The sequence below is a fragment of the Lepeophtheirus salmonis genome, chromosome 3, assembly GCF_016086655.4.
Source record: "Lepeophtheirus salmonis chromosome 3, UVic_Lsal_1.4, whole genome shotgun sequence".
NCBI classification, from domain to species: domain Eukaryota; kingdom Metazoa; phylum Arthropoda; class Copepoda; order Siphonostomatoida; family Caligidae; genus Lepeophtheirus; species Lepeophtheirus salmonis.
In genome coordinates this window covers 37,779,392-37,800,242 of record NC_052133.2, presented here as the reverse complement: position 1 = coordinate 37,800,242, position 20,851 = coordinate 37,779,392, and the positions used below count along the sequence as shown (strand labels likewise).

Sequence of the window (20,851 nt, the reverse complement as noted above, 5' to 3'; positions counted from 1 at the left end):
CGCTGGTAAGGTTGTGGTATCAGTATTCTAGGATGAGTATGTTATAAGGTACATTTATTTCCTCGAAAATGATCAGACCATCAATAGCAATTATCACATAGTATTGTTAGAGCATTTGAAGGAAGAAATTACAACATCAAAAACGGACATATTTTTTATAAAAAGAATGATGTTTCACCCGTGTCACGAATTCCTTCTAACTGTTTGCAAACATCAAAAGAATACTGACTAGAAAAAAATAAGAGGTGCTGAAGATGTAATCGCCAGAACTGAGACATATTTTGATACTTTAGAGAAATCGTACAATTTAAATGGTGTGAGAAAATTGTATGACAGCTATAATCGCTGTATCACCGTTAAAAGTAACTATGTTAGGCTAAATTTATCGAATTTAGCCAAATAAATATGTTTTACTATGTTAGTTTCTAGTATCATACATTTATTTCATGTCAATAGCAAAAGCTTATAAGTAGAAAATTAAACATATGAATCGATTACGATAAGAGTTATCTATTGATTATTCCACAAGAGTATTTACAAAATAATAGATTGATCGGATTATCCGCTGATACCCTTAAGGATGAGGAGGTTTTTCCTGATTTATTCGAGTATGATGTGTTTTTGCAAGAGTGGCCTTGCATAGACTTGGGTTCATTGCTCCTGTTGAGGCTGTGCGACGTCGCATAGAGCTATTGAAACTGTTGCTTCGAGAACGGTTATGCTTTGGAGAAATGTACCCCAATTCCTTTCCCTCAGTGATTGTCAAATCATTAATGTCCAGCTCTCTGAAAACGTTCTTGGAATAAACAGGGCCGATTTTAGAGTGAGTGGGGCCTGGGGTCAAATATATATATGCATGGGTGTTTTTATTTTTAATTCTATGTTTTAATTTTTTTGCCAAAAATTTTAACTTTCTGTGAATAGCTATAGATTTTAGAATTTTTCTTAACAAATTTGTAATTAGAAATTCAATTTTTTTTTCCTCTAAATATTTCATATTTGAAAATTATTCAGAAAACAGATTATATTTGAAATATATTTTCTAAAAAAAATTTTTTTTGTGAATAGCTGTAAATTTAAAAAATTATTTTTTATGAACAACTTTGGATTTTTCTGATTTTTTATTTTTTATATGAGTGGATGTGGATTTAAGAAAATTTTTGAAAAAAATAATAAATGAAATTAAACTTTTAAAAAAATTTTCAAAATAATTTTATTTTTTCCCTGAAAAAATTATGTATTGAAATTTTTTTACCAACAAAATTATAATTTTTACCCTTTTTCAAAAAAAATATATATGTGTATACAATCCTGCGGACGCCCCTGATTAGCATGTCCCTTTTCTTTCTTTGCTTTTTTTGAAGTTTAATTTTTTGAAAATATTTTTACTTGTTAAAATAATATAATGCGGGGCTTTTTTTTTTCAAATGATATTTTTTGTATAAAAAAAAGAAGAAATGTTATATATTATTTTAAAACGGCCTTATGTTTTTTAAGGTCAAACATTCTTTTTTAAACGGCCTTATGTTTTTTAAGGTCAAATATTCTTTTTTAAACGTCCTTTTCTTCTAAAAAAATATCTATCTTTTTTCTATTTTTATTATATTTTTTTAAATTTCTTATTCCTGTTTATATATTTACGAAATATTTCTAGCGTGGGGCTCGTAATCAAGAGGGGGGTCTAATTCAAGTGCCCTCCCCCTAAAACCGGCCCTATGACTGATCATAAATTTTATTTCAATAAATACCTTTCCACAGATTGAGCAGATGTTCTTCTTGATCGCCCAAGCAGTCTTCTTTCTAAGAACTTGAGTAGTTTAAGAACTCCATCCGTTCCATTAATCCGGAAATCGGCAGATGTTTTAGTAATTACATTTGAATCCTCGTTATTTACTCTGAACGTATAGGCAACACCTTTAAGACGTTCAATTGCTATTTCGTCAGCAGTTGAATCACCAGCATAAATCACCTAAAATAATAATTTAAAAAATTATAAGTGTTTATATTCTGAATATAATGTTTGCAAAATAAATGTAACATATGTAACCCGTGAACACATGAGTAGCTATAATGATTTTTGTGAATGATTAGTGAAAGGAGCCTCATAAATTAAATGAGGATTCGAAATTATAGTTTCTATTTTGAGTATCTCAGATTGTCCCTAACATTGAATACAAACATAATATTGAGCGAAATATTTCCATAAAATATTGTGTTGTATGTATAAATAATGTAAAAAATGATTTTGAACTTTAATTTTTCTAGCTTTGTGTTCAAGATAGTTTTTGTGTTAACGCACCACATATGAATTATGTCTTAATGTTCTTTTTATTTACCTTAACTCTCTCTTCCCAATCTACACCAAATATAGTTCTGAGAATTTGAATGCAAGTACTTCCACGATCCCAACCACATGGAGGATTATTTTCAAGTCTTTTAGAAACTTCAGAGATTGTAAAATTATGTCTTGCATAAATACTTTTTTGCTTGATTAATTAAAGCAGCTCTTTTATCATAGTCAACTTCACGATAATGCCATGCCATCAAAAGATCCTTATCCTCAACCCAAGCACCATACTTTGTGACTTCCTCTGTTAATTCATCTTTAAGTTTTGAAAGCCTATCCTTGTAGTCCTGAGGTACAGATTGACTGAAAGTATGTCCATCAGGGTGCATAATCTCCAATCCATGATTACCAGCATATGTAATCTTTTCTACACCGACTTTATGGCGAAGATCCTCTAGACTCCTGCCAGAAATAATAGCAATGTGAACATCGCTCATGTTAGAAAATCGCTCTAAAACTTTTTTTGTTTCAGGTGCCATCATGGCAAGACCAGGAGTACGGGCCAGACATGAAAGAGTTCCATCGAAATCCAGTATAATACCAAGTTTAGTCGACATCTCTACATATGGACCAAGACGGTCTTCAAACTCAAACATATCCTCCATCAAATCGTCCATTGTTTTGGGGTATGTCAACACTTTATTTTCAACATTATCCATTTCTATATCATATATTTAATGATTAAACTGCATAAACTGCCCCTAAAGTGTTCTATGGTGGGTTACCAAGGCTATCATGTGTGTAAAGTTTACAATGTACACTAGACCAGTTTGATTTTTAACTTTTTTTCGAATTTCGATAACGGGTGGTGCAGAAAAGTTGTCGTATAGAATTATAATTTTATTTTTCCACGATTTCATCTTTAGTTCAAAGTTTGAAAGGAGATAAAAGTTCTTTATTTACCCAATACTGATTCTAATACAGAATTTTTGAATTATTTGTTATGATAGATATTATTTGAACCTGACTTCTAAAGCTACCCTATGGAGCAAAAATGAGAAAATAATTTATTAAAATTTTTATCTTGCCTTTTTGAAAATGTAAAAAAAAAAGAATGCGCACTATGCGTAGATCCTCAAATTTTCCTAAATCTTTATCTTTTTTGCTGTATATGACAATTTTAGAAAAAAAAATTAAACAGTTTTTATAGGTTAAAAATGTTTATCAACATTATTTTATGCAAAGTAATTAAAAAATTTCTCTTTGTACTTATAATGGCAAAGTAAGACTTATGTTTTCATCTTCATAATTTAATCAAGATTTGCCACATATTGATGACCACGAAGGACAATGTAATTTTGCATTGATCATTTCATACCATATAACAACTTATTCTCCACTTCTCGTAATCGAAATTTGAAAAAAGTTGTAAATCAAACCGATCTAGTTTACAGGTATTTACGTGTATAATTTTAGATCAGACCCATAGGTAATTTAATTCTAAGAATGTTACATGTTATAATCTTCAAACCTCAACCCGAATTCACAAATCTATTTTCCTTTTTAATACGGGAGAATTGTTAAAGGTTGATGATTCTTATCAATAAATTGCATGGTCACGCATGATAGAGTCAGTAACACACCTTAAGGCTAAAAACAAATACCTAAGAGAAACATTTTTACCCAAGCATCGACATCCATCTTTTTCTCCCTTTTCTTTAATTGATTCATACGGAGTTGTCTTTCATCTAAAGGCATTTCTAGAGCTCTATTAATAGTATCAGCAACATTGTCACTCTCGTAGGGATTAGCCTATAGTATATGAAGAAAATATATAAGAATGCTTGTCTTAAAATAATATAATAATAATGTTATAATTTTATGTATCTAACTCTAAAACGCTTGAACAATATTTTTGATACACAAATATTTACCTATTTGATGAAAATGTATTTTTTTAGGTAGACTGATATTATAGTTTGCAGATGAATAAATAATGTATGCCGAGCATTTAAAAGGTAGTTTACTCATATTTACTTGTTAATGTTAAATTACTGAGCAGTAACAGGGGTACCACCACGATTATATATATATATTTATTTTTAGGGGGGGGGTTGAATGAGAGATCAGTTTTTTGATTTTTATGGATAAAAAATCTAAAAATTCAAATTTTGGAAAAAAAAAATCATTAAGTTGCAAATATTAAAGTTTTTGGAAAAAAATTTCAAAAATCTACAACTGTTTGGTCACAAAAAGTAAAATTTTTGGTTAAAAGTTCGACAATGAAATCTTTTGGAAAAAAAATTGTATAAATTGAATTTCGAATATGAAATTTTTTGAAAAAAATAGTCTTCGCGATTAAATTTTTTCAAATATAATTTCAAAAATCCAAAATTACATTTGAAAAATAATAGTTTCATGAAAATTTGGATATTTGGGCCCACCCCTGCAGAGGCCACTGAATAAACGATTAACTATTTTCTAGTGCAAGCTTTTAAACTAAATGGTGGAACAAACACCACGTGATCAATATTTGTCTATAAGGGAGCGTTTAAGGCATTAACAAGATCATATCGAAGGAAAAATGATAAAATGGCGTGATCGTGATCTGTTTTACCTCAAAAGGGATATCTTGGAGGGGAGGGGAGAAGTGTTTTGAAAAATAAAAAATTATAAAAGCTATTTTATAACGTGACCTGTTCAGATTTTAGTTGGACCGAATAAATAAATTAACGGTTTAGCACTACTACTCATGCATATTTTTTTAAAAGCAAGTTTCATATACAATTTGGATACAATATCCAGATAACTGCAATACTTTCGTTGTAACCGAGGTGTTAATTGTATCCAAACGTGGCTTACTAACTGCAAGATATAAGTTTCACCTCTACAAAATCTGAGTCACTTACTTCTATGGTCAAATATATAATTGTGTATGGATTTGCGGATAAACAAATAATTACATACCATGAGAGCTTCGTGCATAATATTCCCTGCTCCAGCAAATGGACTCAGAATAAGTACACCAGGATCAGCATCTTTTTGAGATGCTACAAATTCTTTTCCGACAAGGTTCATTCCATCACGGAGTGGGGTAACAAGAGCAACTCTAGCATCACGATAGAATCCAACAAGTTCATGTTGTGGCATTGAAGAGTAGATGTACCTGTAGATAAATGAAATTACTAGACTTGACTAGACACTCTACATAAAAACACAAAAAACTTAGTAAAACGATTTTTTCCAAATAAATTGTGGATGAAATTTGATTTCTTCCACAAATCATTGTCAATTTCTATTCGGAAATTATCTTTATTAGCCCTTTGGAGGGGCCGAAATTTGTAAGAATGAGAGGTTGGTAGATTTTATTTGAAAATCCATATTAGGATCAATATTAGACATTGGCTGAAAAGTCCTAGACTTTCAGATATTTCACTATTTTTTTAAACCCCCCATTTTCAGTTAGTACGAACCTTCAAAGTTTCATGACAATCTGTTCTTTAGTTTGTGTTTTAATGTTCTAAGCGTAACGCTACTGAAACAATAGATCAAAAACAAATTAGTGTTTTAATTTACACTCCTTCTTGATGGCAAAAAAAATACAGTTTAAGCTAAGCAATGTCTTAAAAAGTGTTATAAGGACCCTGCTCCATTGTGCGAATGAACAAAAAATATTAATGTCTTATAAAAAACCAATTTTGAACGAGAAAAAATAACATATTCGTTTTATTAAGCCCAGGACTTTTTATTCCATGGATTAAGTACCTTAAATTAAATAAATGTTCTAGACTATAGCTATAGCACAAATTACAATACAAAGCTTATAATTGACTCAAGGTTGAAATATTGGGGTGTATGTAACCATAAAGTATAATAAAATAATGGGATTTTGTCCTTTTCTTGATTCTTATTCAAGATTTTTTTATGTTGACGCACCCTATCGTTTGATTGATTGTAAATAAAGCATAGCATTTTATATCTTGTACAAATCTTTCAAAATTTCCATTGAGGAAATCGATTAATTTAATATTCTTCAAAAGGATTCAATATTGTATTTGCTTTTGTTGTGAGTTAGGAAATGCAAAAATTGATAAAAACTATTTTGTTTCTTTTTAAAAAATATGTCCAAAGAAGATATACCTCAAACTGCAATTTGAATATAACCTCATTAACAATTTAATTTTTTATGAAAAGCTGTGGATTTTTGAAATTTTTTCCGAAAAATTCAACTTTCATGAATAACTATGTACTTTTCAAAAATTATTCCAAAAAATTTAATGTTTGAAATTAAATTTTAGATTTTTTTTTTCAAAAAATTTACTTTTAGAAAATTTTTGTGAATAGCTATGGATTTTTTTTTTTTTTACAAAAAGTTCCAAAAACCAAGTTTCCCCAAAATATAATAATGCCAACACCCCTAATAATGTTGAAATTGAATTAATTCAAATATATATGTTTCTAATTACTAAAATATATGTATATATTTTTTTAACATTGTCTTATTTAAGAATATTAGCAGTGCAATAAAGCTGTAACTTTTCCCCGAGCGCGTTGTCCATTGAGCTACGTCGTTCCATTGTAGCTTTTTGATGTTCGAGAAAAAGGGACATTTGTAATTTTAACCGGTCTTCCCTACATTAAAGGGTATTTCAAATTCATAATTAAAGCAAATTCAATTCAAATTCCTTTTATAATATTATTTTTTTAAATTCAATTTATAACTATTTTGAAATATGCCCAGAAATTAATTCAATCATTAAATTGTCCTCAACTTGTACAAGTTTTGAAACATTCCCTAGTTTGTATGTTCCTTTTGATATCAGTTAATAAATGAAAATTGATGTATACCGATCAAACTTTATAAGTATACAAACTCAATAAATGTATTGGTATTTCTTGATGTCTATTATATGTATTCATCAATCAATAATCACCGTATAGGAGCCCAAGAAGCAGTACTATAATCCCCATTAATTTGTCCAACAAGGATATCAATTTGTTTTTTTAGTTCTTGATATTCAAGGACTTCGGTTCTTGAAGGAACAGCAATCTGAACTAAAATAACTTTGGTAATCCATTTAGGATATTTCTCAAAAAGACGAACTAGGGCTTTCAGACGTGCAACGAGGCCTTTTGTATAATCCAATCGATCGACACCAAGGATAATCTGTAAATAAGTATGGATAAACGAAAGACTATTATTTATACGATTCATTCCATGAAAAATATTTACGAGGAAAGAGATTTAAGTATAGTTTGGTAAGTGACAGCAGAAAAACACAGATATGAAAGTTTGGATCTGTAGCTCAGTCCAACCCTGAGTTTTGAGGCCTTCAAGATGAAGAAATTAGCATTTTAATTAATGATAACTCGTAAACCAAAGCAAGTGTAATATATCTTTAAAAAGCTATCTGTTTGCTATGTGCAGTATCTAAAAATCATAACTTTAATTATTTAGTAAACAAAAAGCTTCATCGAACATTTACTTTTACATAAAAATATACAATGTACAAGAAATACTATAAAAATAAAGGCATGATTTTTATAAATCAAACCATTACTCCTAATTCCATGAATAATCTACTCTACAGTTGTTGTTCTTTTAAATTATAAGGATTCTATCTTTATATAGTTGAAATTTAATAAAAATAGAAGACCATATGTACGTTAAAAATTTAATGTCGAAGAATATTGTCATGATTAAATTATTTTATTCATAAAAAAACATAAGTATTTTTAAACTGATAGCTTTTCAATTATGTATTATACTTACTTATTGCTTAGATTTATGAAATATCACTAATCACATATTTATCAAAATTCTAATTTCTTTATCTTTAAGACCTAAGGAATGGGATTGAGTTATAGATCCACAATTTCATTTCTGAGCTAGTCTACTCTCAAAAAAATCACATACCAAATTTTAATGGTTTCCTGATGAAAATTCGTCATGGAATGACCCTAATATTAATAATTCAACTCAATTTACTTTGGTTTCACCAGGTTGATAGATGGGAGGAGCAATTTTTGAAAGGTTTTCAAAATTTGTATACGGGATGCCAATAGGTAAAGGCTTTACATGGATAACTCGTCCAATATGTTCGACCCACATTTTGTTACTACTCGTTCGAAGTCCAAGGCATCTTTGACAACAGTCTAAGAAATTGATGCAGTAGTCATCAATATGAAAGCCGACTAAATCACAGCCTAAGTAATGGAGAGAAAAGTAATTGGATTAAAGTTTATTATAGATACTGAGTTATATATAATATATGTTTGTCAACACAAAGGGAAGTAGGAATGTTTTTTCTTAAAAAAGGAATCTGGATTGGTAATAGTAATTTATTTTAATCAATCCTTCAGAAGCGTCACAAATTGCACGTAAAGATCAGACAAAATCCCCAGTCAAACAGAAAGACTTTATCCTGAAAATACCATTTCGAGACAAATAAAGTCTCATATGAAATAAAAGACTCTAGAGGTTCTCAAAAGTGTCACTACGTAGAGGAATTATTAGGAAGGGGGAGGGAATGGTAGTGATAAAATTGCATCAAATTTTTTTATACAAAATAGTCTTCCAAAAAGTTTTACACAACATTTGTCAAAAATTGTCAAATTATGAATAATGGTACTACTTGGAAATCTTGGTATTTTTCCCGGTGGTACGAAATGGAAAAAGTATGAGAATCCCCACTCTAAGCCAAAGGTACCCAAACTCAGGGTTGCGTTCAGTATGGGGTCGCAAGCCATTAGGGTCCGGGTTGAAAGGAATGTTTGAATTTTCATTTTGTTTGATTTATTATCAGTCGAAATATATTTATTTTTAAAAGTGACTTCTCTGGATTTTTATCTTTTACTTTTATCCTAATTACATATGATATAAACATTAAAAAAACACCTTTTCTTGAAAAACTTGGGAACATTCTCCCACCATCTGTGCCCACAGCTCTACATTCGAAATATAACCAATAGGTCATTTTTAATTAAGACAGATAAAATGAATGCTGGACCGCTATTGATGGTGTAAATAATGTTGAAAATCCCGCCTTACTCTTGACTAAAGCTGGTATTCTTTAATATTTTGGCCCATTTCAATTATTTATATTATAAAAAATTACCCATGTATGTCTATGAAATATTGGGTCGTTTTTTGAGTTAAAAAAATTGAGTTATTTCACATTTTCTTGATGTTTCGTCAAGGATTTTTTATGTGGATACGCCCCATATATACTTTTAAAACGAATATAATTAAAACAAGTTAACTAGGTGCTTTAACACATATATTTTTTTCTGTACACATAGCAATCTAAATTAAATTATAGCATTAAACTAACAATGATTTTTTATTTTATAAAGACAAATATTTTTAAATCATTACAAATCCAATCATGTTTAAAACTTTACAGAAGTGATAATAAATAATGTATTGATCATTACTTTTCAAAAAATTAATTACCATCAATATATTGTTGTAAAAAGTCTGTGGAAAACAATGTATAAATTATATTTTTGATTCATATAAAGATGTTAATGTTCATAGAATGTTTTTGGTAAGTATGTTCCATTTTTTAAAAACAAAAATATAGAGTTTATATTTTTAAAAATCTATATTTCCAATCAGTAAATCTTAATCCAAGCATCACAAATTATTTTCTGTAAAAAAACAAATTTGAATTTAAATTCAAATTTTAAAAAGGAAAAGGCCTTAGTCATAAGCTCCGCTCATGGTAAAAACAAACCCAGTCTTCAATAGAGGCTACGAGAAAATCTCATTATTGGGCTACGCAACAAAGCAGTTTACCCGCAATTAAACTCAGATTTTATATTAATGGATTATTCCATATGCAAGTAGATAGTTTATTTTTTAAGAAAGTAAATTTTAGCAAGAATTTGAAAGGCCTAATAGAAATGCTGATTTATTGTACAGGCAAGTAATTCCCATACCAAATTAACTACTTTTCTAAATTTCAAAATTTTCTGAATTTAATTTGTAAATATTTTATGTATTACTAAAACTATTTTTAATAGTTGAACCAGTGTCCAAAATGACGGCTACTCAAACTATTGAATTACAGCCTGATTCAATACATATTACAGATATAAATGAGACCATTCATCCTATATTTAAGGATGAAAAGCTGTTATCTGTGCAATAATACAAAAATATCGCTGCTTGGTCTCTTTGCACTATAAAAAAACATTGCAGCTACAAATTGCTTGTGGTAGCTCTGGATACGAGATGCTGCTTCGACAAGGATTTCCTTTACCTAGTCTAAGGGGATAGAGAAGACAGTTGTTATTTTGGACTTCAATCCTTGTAATTTAGAGGAAGTAATTATTTCTTGTTAGCCTGAAGAATTGGTTGAAATTTAAAAAAAAATGTAATTGTATGCTTCACTTTGATTGTAAAGAGAAAAATTTTAAGCTTAAAGGGGCCTCAAATGTCTTAGTGCCTAGTAATGCAAGCAAAAGCTTAAAAATGAGGCAAATTGTTTCTTAATATATAAATTTTCTGTTAATTTGTATATTATTTTCTATGAATATGTTTAATTTTGCTACTAATTAAGTATTTGATTCAGTTTTATATTATTGATTTATATAAGCTAGGGTTTTACGTTATTAGTTCATATTTTTCTCTTTAGATGGCGTGCATAATGACCAGACTCTCCTTTTCTAAGGGATTGCCATGTTTGAAGGAAAATATTTTTTTATAGTGCGTAACTTGATCATTCAAAAATTAGGCGTAACATAATTAGTATAAAACACGCAACCTTGAACTTTAAAAGAATATATAGTTATGATGTTTTTATTTATTAAAAATGACATTATTTAGTTTAAAAAATGTTCTATATTTTCAATAAAATTATAAGGTATTTCCAATTGCAAACAATAATTCGTCAAATAAGTGAATTCAAGCCACATATAAATACAAAAAAAATTGACTATAGTGTTTTTTTAAGCCATAGTTTATATTTTTGTTAATTTTTTACATTAAAAAAGAATTCATTAGATCTTCAATTATTATTATGTACTATTATAATTATTACGTATTTTTGAACGGATATAAAATATTATAGAATGACTCGTCATAAACTGGCCCACTAATATTTACTTATGACGTAAATCAAAACATATTAGTTTCATGAACAATTATTTCATAGTACTTTAAAAAATGCGCTCATTTTCCCTTAACTAGTCATTATAGATATCCCTCAGTCATATTATCATAAATCATATCATGCTGGATGAAAGATACTGAAAGTTTTACTGAACGAATTCAATTGGTAAAGTGGGCATGGGTGTCCGCAGGGGGTGAACTGGGGAGTTGTATCCCCCCTCCTCCAAAAAGAAAAAGGATTTTTACTATAATTTTTGTCGTTATTCGGACAAATTATACAGCAGAACAAAAACTTTGATAGTTGATATTTTGTTTTCAAAAATTTTTAGTCTTCAAACAGGTATGGATTTTTTTAATTTTTTTCCAAAAAATGTAATTTTCTTTGAATAGCTAGTGTGGAACATTACCATAATGGTAATAGTGACAATTATGCCCAATAATAGACACTCTGCGAGATAATTATCATTGACTATCTTGAAGAAGGAAAAACTATCATCGGCAAGTATTATGCAAATTTAGTGCAAGATTTGAGCGAGGAAATCATTCAAAAACGGCAGCATTAGGCTTAGAAGAAAGTGTCATTTGATCAAAAAAAAAAAAGGGAATTAGCCCCCTTCCCCTTCTTGAAAAGAGATTATGCTACAAAAATAACTATTTTTTTCCTCCATATTTTTATTTAATGTCGACCAATAGTGTATTATTACATCATTACCCAATCTTAAACTTCAAAAAAATCCTAAGTAAAATATTAAAAAATAAATAAGAAAAAAATACATCAGGTGGACTTTGATTTAACAAAGCATGCGTGTTTCTATAAAACATACTGTCAGAGAAGGGTCATCACGATCATGTTTATGTAATTTTCCAATGTTTTCACTATGGAAAGCGTGGGACCACTACTGACGTATTTTCTTTGTTGAGACGAGTAATTCTGGAACCGCCCTCTTAAAATTTAGGACATTTTCAACGACCAATCCCTTCAACGGGATCGGTTTTAGGTAACATATTAAGGGGCAATACTATCGTCTATTTAGTCTTGTACAACTTTTTTTGTCGAACTAAAATATCTAGAAACTAATTAAAATTACTAAATTTATAGCACGAAATAAACAATAATGTATTAATATCAAACGCGAAAAGAAATAAATTAATGGATACATTCATGCTATCCTTTGATTTTAGTATACTTACAAGTGTATGCTGATTTCTAATTAATTGTAAATAGTACGTATAAAAGTCTAGCAGTACATGTTATAATTTACTCATATTATTTTTACTTTCCAATATAGCTACACAAAAAACTATTTATGTATAATTGATTTTGATTACCCACAAATTAAACAGATTCTACTTTAAAGGATTAATTCTTTTAACAGCCATATAAGAACATCAATCTAATGTCCTCATGATAGATAGATAAAATATATTTTTAATATGGCATTAATTCAAGCAATTTTTTTCAATTTTTCTTTGTTAAAAGTTTTATTTTGTCACTAATAATTTAGAATTCTGCATATCTTCAAATTATATTTCATTTACAATTTCTTTCTTTATACAGATGGGATATGCAATGTGATATGTACTAATAAAATGAATATTTGTCTTATTTGTTAAAGAGTCCCCCGCCAGAGTAAGAGATGGCGGTAGTTGTTTAGAAAAATCACTGTATTATATTTACAGGATCTATTTCAAGTAGGAAGGCGCCACGTTGTTTAATATTTGTTTGGCAGCCATCAATATTGATAGTCGTCAGTGAATTTGTGGAAATGGACGTTTTTTAGTCAATGTTATGTGATACAATATTTTTATTTCAAAGGGTATAAGATACAATAAAAGTTCAAAATTAATACTCTGATCTCCGAAGAATTGTCCTAGACAGGCTGTGGATTCTCCACTGCCGCCAGTTTTAAATCAAAATAGATCGACAAGAACATTATAATCGACTGTTTCCCAATATTCTAAAGTTCCAGGTTGCATATCATCTATATATTCTGAAAATAACTCTGACTAAAATGGAACCAATTTGCGAAAGCCTACCTGAATTTCAATTATTCAAGATCCACCGTAGTCATGACTTTGATTCACAACGTCATGGGTGAATTTATGTCAAGACCAGACATTCCTTTTACAGAGCCATTGCTCTCTTCCCCGAGGATGTCCCTTGGGTTATGAAGGACCAAGCCCCCTGCTACCCCCATGGTATTTGTTGGGATGAATAGCAAGGGACATGTTCTGTCACCTCAAATCTTTGAAACTGGCCTCAATGTCAATAATGACATTTATCTAGAGCTTCTGCAGACTATGGTGTTCACCTTAATCAAGATGTCAAAACGTCATATATCCCGGAAGTCATGAACCTGGCTGGAGGAGAAGGTGTCAAATGATTTCTGCTCCATATCTCGTGAGATCTTATTCCTATGGATTATTTTGTTTGGAGCTATTTAGAGGTTCATACTAACAGACAACCGCTGTGTAATGTTCAATCACAAAAACACAAATTCAAGATGAAAAAGTGGTTTCCCCTTTTAATATCATAATTTATTTCTTTATTGTTCATATCATTGTTCATACCCCTTATATTGAAGGATATCTACATACCAATAAAATACATATATTGATTTAAGCACAAGAACATTAAAAAAGAAACAATATATAGAATTATTGGAGCTGGAAGGCAAATGATTCGTGAGTGATTATTCTTTTTAGTATTTCATAATATCTATGTGGAATACATACCAAGATATCAATTCTCTATAGCCTACTTTTAAAATATAACATCCTAATGGATATTTGATGAGTCATTGTCGAAAGTCTGGTTACACTAAACCATTGTTGGAAAAGGGGAAAAAATACAGAGAAACATAAAAAAGTAAGAATATTTTTTAATCAACCTCCTACTGATATTGTTCTTAATAAAAATCTTACAAATTTCCGGTATAGCGCTCAATAGCATATCTTTTCCGCTTAGTTATTTGATTTGAATGGCTTTAGAGCAATCATTGGTATTTAGCAGGAGCTATATTTAGAAATAATGAATGGCTTATTGAACATGTTGAATGATTTTTTCGCAGATCAGGCATTAAAAAATAAACAAGAAGAATGAACAGTGATCATTTTTTGCTCTAAAATAATGTTTCTTGCTACAATAAATATTTAGATTAAGGATTTCCAACCTTTGGTTGGTTGCACCTTACAAGAATGATATAACTAGTTTTTATTTTATAAGACCTTAAATAGCTTTTGTTTAAAAAAACATTTTCCCATCTTTCTTGCCAGGCCTGCAACCAATCCTATATATGAGGAAGGATACCTCAAATTTTAGGACTTTCTTTGAGGGTTGACTCGCTTTGGACGAAATAAGTTTTCCCTCAGAGGTCGGGCACATTGAAAAATAAACGATTGCTAAGCACAAGCATTCAGAATGTGGTCCCAATTATGATTGTGTCAGTCTTTATATATTCTATACAGTCTAGTCTTAAGACCGGTCATGTCGGTACTTGTGACCGCTACTGAAGACATTTGATATTTAACTATCGGTGATTGGATTTTTTCCAAAACATGTGTAAATATAATCAAACCTTCACGCCTTTTTGATACCCTTGGAAATGCAACATATAATTGAGCATGTGAAAATACTGATTTTGGTAGATATAAACCAATTTTTTCAAATATTTGATCTTGGTAATTTATTTATCGTCATTGCCATTGCTAGCTTGCCATGTTCACTCTTCAACCATAATGAAGATGGAAGATGCATACTAAGATTAACTTGCTAATCCGCTCTTTTCTGCAGTACTCATTGACATAATTCCCTTTTTTTTATTCGTATTCAATATTCGTTCTCCCTTTTTCCGTTAAAAGAATAATTCATTTTTTGGATTTTTAATCTTTTTTAAGTACATTTTCGAATTTACAACCTATACCTTAAAAAAACCTTGAGACAGGGGGAATCGATCTTGTTTTATAAAAAAAATCAACTTTTAAGCAAAAAAAAAAACTTGCCCTCCTGAGCCCAGGAATCTGGTCTAATCAGAATGAAACATAACTTTACTTACGTAACTTAAAATTTTGAACAACTTTTATTGTCTTTTATTGTTATAGAATGCCTAAGGTCTATATTAATCTTTGTTTTTGAAATAAATGCATTTTTATTATTGTTTTTCTAAGCGGGATAATGAAATAATTTAAAAAATGAAAAAAAAAAAATCTATGGCGTCACGAGGGATCGATTTTATCTTACTTAAGGACCAAGTGAGTGGGGCCAAGCTGGAGCCCGGTCCTTCGTCTCATAGAAGGTCAGATATAAAACTACGTAATTCCGCAGTTTCAATATAGTAAAATTTGAATTGTGCTTATTGTTGCATCGTTTTGTGTGGATAAGCCTTCCATCCCCTCCCCTCCCCCACCTTAGTTAGAGCATTAAATGAGTTAAGTAAATTAATAGGATTGTTTGTGGTAAAAAAAAAGTGTAAATTTATAGCCCTGGTAGGAATATCAAAAATTTATATTTACATAGAATGGCAGCCTTACCTAAAACTCCCATGAGTATTTCATCAACCCAAGGACAAATACGAAGAATATCGAATGTTGGAAAGGGAATATGAAGGAAAAAAGCCATTCGAATCTCAATGCCCTCATCTTTGCAAGTATCACGAATTATGTTTGCTGCTTTCATCAAATGATAGTCGTGTAGCCATACAATAGGACTAGGACAGCGTTTATTCTCCGGTACTTTCATTCTTTCTTGATTCACTTTCCGGATGGCATTCATAGTGGTCATTGCAAAAGCTTTGTTGACCTTAGTGTAGGCCTAAAGGGAATTGGAATACAAATATTAATCAGAAGATGAAAATAATGACACATTAGTTGATCTGCTAAGCATGATTCATAATTAATTATCCATATTTGTATTATTTTTTTTCTCGGCCTTTATTTGTGGCATTTATTTAATTAGATTAAACTAAACAATAAATATATTAAAACACAATTATATAAGAAATGACATTGTTAGACAGGTATATAAACAACAACAAAAAAAAACCTCCAAAGTTGGGCATGAAAAATTTGTACCAAAAATACTCTATAAAATAATTCCAAATAAAATATTTAATAAAACACGAATACAATGTTCTGCATTAGACATTATTCCAATAGTGTTCATTTTCCCTTGCATTCTCATATTATATAAAACATACTTGGATTTTGTTAAAATAACATTGATTTCCCCAAGGCATGTGCAATTAAAAAAGGTTCAAAAATCATATAATAAAAAAAATCAAATGTTAAATTATTTTCTCCAACTACTTTTGATGATGAATTCACAGATATAAAATATAATGCTTAATAATTATTCAATTTGCTCACTGATCCTTAAAGTATCATTCATTTGCGGCAACTAAATTGGGGAAACAAATTTTTATATTGCTAAAATATCCATTTTAATATTGTAGTAGATAAACACTCCCAAAGAAGAACTCGCATTAGGATTTAAAGGGAAGTAATTATAGGTTATTTTGACTACAAGCCCCAAAGACTAATAGGACCGGTCTTAAGACTGAATAGGACCGAATAAATAAGTACACTAATTAGAATAGTTGTTTTTTTCCTGTTAGTATCTCATTCTTTATTGAAGAAGCAACACTAAATTAAGCTTTTGGAACTTATTTGTATAAAACTTTGAATTTATTAACCTTTATTCTTTGTAAATATAGGAACTTCTATTAGTGTACATATTTTATAGTAGGTTTTAAGTTGGGGCAAATAAGTGTATAAGCTATTAATTAACTCATTGGACCCATATGTATTTTATGCTATGTTTTTGTATTTATATACAAGCTGTGTTTAAAATGTAAGGTGACAGTACACTCACCACAAAAATATTTAATGTTTCAGCATTATAATATATTTAGTTTATTTGTAAGAGATATAACGGTTAGAAGTATTTTCCGTATTTGGCAGTTTTAGCTAGTAAAAAACATGGATCAAAGAATTTGTATCAAATTTTGTGTAAAAAATGAAACTAATTGCACCAAAACCCTTGAAATGTTGACAATGGCATACAATGAAACTGTTCTGAGTAAAAAAATGTTTACAAGAGTTACAAAACTCTTCCAATATGACCAGGAAGATACCAATGACGAGCCTTTTTAAATTTTCAAAAATTCTTATTTTTTCATAGCAAAATATTTTTTTATATAAATAAATTTTAAAAATTAAATTAAATTTCAAATATTTAATGTTTTGAAAACAAATTTCAAAAATTTAATATTTTGAAAACAAATTTCAGATATTTAATTTTTTGAAAACGAATTTCAAAAATTAAATTTTCTAGTAAAAAGTAAAAGTTTCATAATTTGGGGGATCTACAGCCATTATGGACACCCATGAACTATAAAATATTATGAGTTTATATATATCTTTTTTTTATCAAATGAATGCTTTAAACTATAGGTAACATTTTGGAAATCTCAAATTATTCAAAAATTTGCTTAAAAGTAAACTTCATTTCAAAAAAAAAAATCAAATATTACATTTTCGAGTAAAATACAAAAATTCCATATTTGAAATTTTTATCAACAATAATTTATATTTGAAATTTTTATCAAAAATAATTGATATTAGAAATATTTTTTTGTGGAATTTTGGTATTTTACTCAAAAATGTAATATTTTGATTTTTTTTTTTTTGAAATGAAGTTTACTTTTTCAAATTTTTTTCCAAACAATGCAATTTTCCAAGAATAGCAATTGATTTTTCAAACTTTTCCCCAAAAAAATTAAATTTTTAAAGGCGTAGTTCTTTGATTTTTTTTTTCCTCCCAAAAAATTAATTTTCGTTGAATAGCTTTAGATTTTTGAAATTTTTATCAAAAATAATTGATATTAGAAATTTTTATCAAAAATAATTGATATTAGAAATTTTTTCAAAAATTTTATTAATATTTTTTTAAAAATTTTTTTCATTTTTTTTTTTTTTTTTTTTTGAAAATAGTCCCAAAAACGAAGTTCCCCTAAAAAAGAGAAGATAATATATAAACCTGCGTATGCCCTTGTAGGTATATGGTAAATATTTATGCATTAAATGTTAATTTTTACCTCTGAAATCTTATTAACATTATTGTAATATCTACATACCTTCCAAAAAGCTATTTCAAAAACTGCACGATCAGGCATCGAATGAAATAAAGGCCAAAATATTCCATTACAGCATCCATTGTAATAATCATCAAAGAGCTTGGGCTCCACAGTCACTGGAAAGGCTTGACTAGATTGCAGACCAGCAGTAGGATTTTTGTCATCAGGAGAAGACTCAGGGATCACATCTATTCCTTCCTTAAAGTCATACAGACCTGTCCATCCAACCCATATTCCTTTGCAGGCAATGACAACTGGAGCTACAGCTGTAACAAGACCTCCGGCACTAGCAAGATAATGATAAAGATTAATCCAGGCTTGATTAATAATGGGAGTTGTTTGTAAAGTAATTACAAATATATTAATCACAACAGAGGCCATATAAGTGCTTCATCATATGAAACCAATGAAATAATTATGATGAAAAACAATTTGAATTATGAAAACCATATGGTTGATTAAATGAGACTCAATATTTTCGATGAAAAAAAGGAATTTCTAAGGGCGTACACAGGATTATATATATATATATTTGAGAGGGGCCCCTGGTTTTTGGAATTTTTTTGCAAATGAAATCTAACAATTAACTTTTTTTGGAAAAAAAAAATGGCAATTCCTTTACTGTTGACAATAAATTTCGAAAATCCACAGCTGTTGAAAAAAAAATAATTTTTTTGAAAACAATGTCAAATATTACATTTTTTTGAAAAATAATTTCAAGTACTACATTTTAGGAAAAAATTTTCAACAATCTTTAGCTATTCACAGAATTTTTTTTTTTTTTTGGGAAAAAAATTTCAAATATTAAATTTTTGGGAAACAATTTCAAATATTACAGTTTTTGGAAAAAAAAGTTTCAAGAATCAATAGCTATTCAAAGAAAGTTATTTCTTTTTAAAAAATCAAATTCTTTGGAAAAAAATTTCAAATATGAATTTTTTTGGAAAAAACTTCAAAACTCCATAATCTTCTTCTTTTTTTTTTAAATTACCCTATTTTTACAAAAAAAATTTTAGTAAAACGAAAAAAAAATAGTAATTAGGGGGGATGCAGTCCCTCCAGCCCAACCCTTGCAGACACCCCTGGTGACATATATCATATAAGGAAGCCACTTGGCTTATAGATTGTGGGGGAGGGGACAAAACAGATTGTACTTTTTTGAAAAAAAAAAAGGAAGAGTGAAATTTCATTTATTGGAGAGTAATAGCCCCCCCCTCCACCCCTGTCTCCCCCACTTCTGATGGCTATAATATATATATATCAATAGGTAAAGTTTAATTGGTAATTTTATGTATGTGCGGAACAAAGATAAACAAAATTATAAACCAAAGCGGAGGGAAAGAGAAAAGGAATTTTTATATTCGGAAAGACCGAGGAAAGTTGCAAAACTTTTTGATTTTGACACAATTAATCGGAGCTGATTTGACACCGGCCCTGGCTAACAAACATACTTGCCTTGAAGCGTACATCTATCAAATAATAAAAAAGATAAAACTATAGGATGAAAGTTCATCATTTGTTGCAACTGACCCCTTCGTTTTGAATCCCTTATATCCTCATTTGATTAACTTTCTAGTTCACAATTTGGCTTTACAGGTGTGTGCAGAAGTATCCGGAACATATTTTCAATTAAGTTTAAGTAGTGGTAGATGGTATTTTAAGACAAAATTTATAACATATGAAATTTAAATTGGACAATTAGGTGTAGTATCATTCAATATTATCCCCCCTCGGCATTGATAACCAGCTGTAAACAGGACATAAAGGCTGAGTTGGCCTTTATTGTACCTTTTTTATTGAACCAGGATATGTTCTTTTTCATAGAGAGTTTCAAGGATCTCCAGGAGAAATGGGGATCTTTTTCTACCTTCATTTTAAGGTCTGACCACAACTAAAAAATTATATGTCTTAAAATGAGGGATATTGGAAAGCCAGTCATCAGCTTTGATAACGGCGTGAAACTGGCTGTCGAGGTAATGCATGACAATTTTAGGAACATGACAAGGTGCTGAGTATTGAATCAACATGAACCTTGGACCAAGAAGGAATGTGGAAGATAAACTTTGACTCACACTGAATAGTTTTATTACGCCTGGATTTGATCTACAAATTAGGAGAAGTTTCTTGCATATTTTTCAATTTGATGTCCTTCATCTTCATGGTAAGAATGTCATACCTTCCCTAATCTAGGACTTCAGGCCAAGGTCGTCCTTAGGGGTCCTGGCCATGTTCCTCCTGCTGATTAACCTCCTCTGAGTTCACTTTTTACCTTAGTGTAAGCCACATGAGGAACGGGAAATCCAATTGCCAGCC

At 29.6% G+C, this 20,851-nt stretch overlaps 1 protein-coding gene across 1 annotated transcript in view; it reads right to left on the bottom strand.

Moving 5' to 3' along the window:
* Positions 1–422: 422 nt before the first annotated feature.
* The window catches only part of LOC121115020 (uncharacterized), a 57,951-nt gene continuing 37,522 nt past the window's right edge, over positions 423–20,851 (bottom strand). The window contains exons 3-12 of the mRNA XM_071887378.1: positions 18,539–18,824; positions 15,936–16,215; positions 8,277–8,494; positions 7,222–7,454; positions 5,255–5,453; positions 3,952–4,099; positions 2,480–3,008; positions 2,337–2,433; positions 1,749–1,969; positions 423–785 (exon numbers count right to left, since the gene is read on the bottom strand). Of these exons, the coding sequence (XP_071743479.1) occupies positions 575–785; positions 1,749–1,969; positions 2,337–2,433; positions 2,480–3,008; positions 3,952–4,099; positions 5,255–5,453; positions 7,222–7,454; positions 8,277–8,494; positions 15,936–16,215; positions 18,539–18,824 (2,422 nt within the window). The 3' untranslated portion in view covers positions 423–574. The remainder of the gene's footprint in view (positions 786–1,748; positions 1,970–2,336; positions 2,434–2,479; positions 3,009–3,951; positions 4,100–5,254; positions 5,454–7,221; positions 7,455–8,276; positions 8,495–15,935; positions 16,216–18,538; positions 18,825–20,851) is intronic.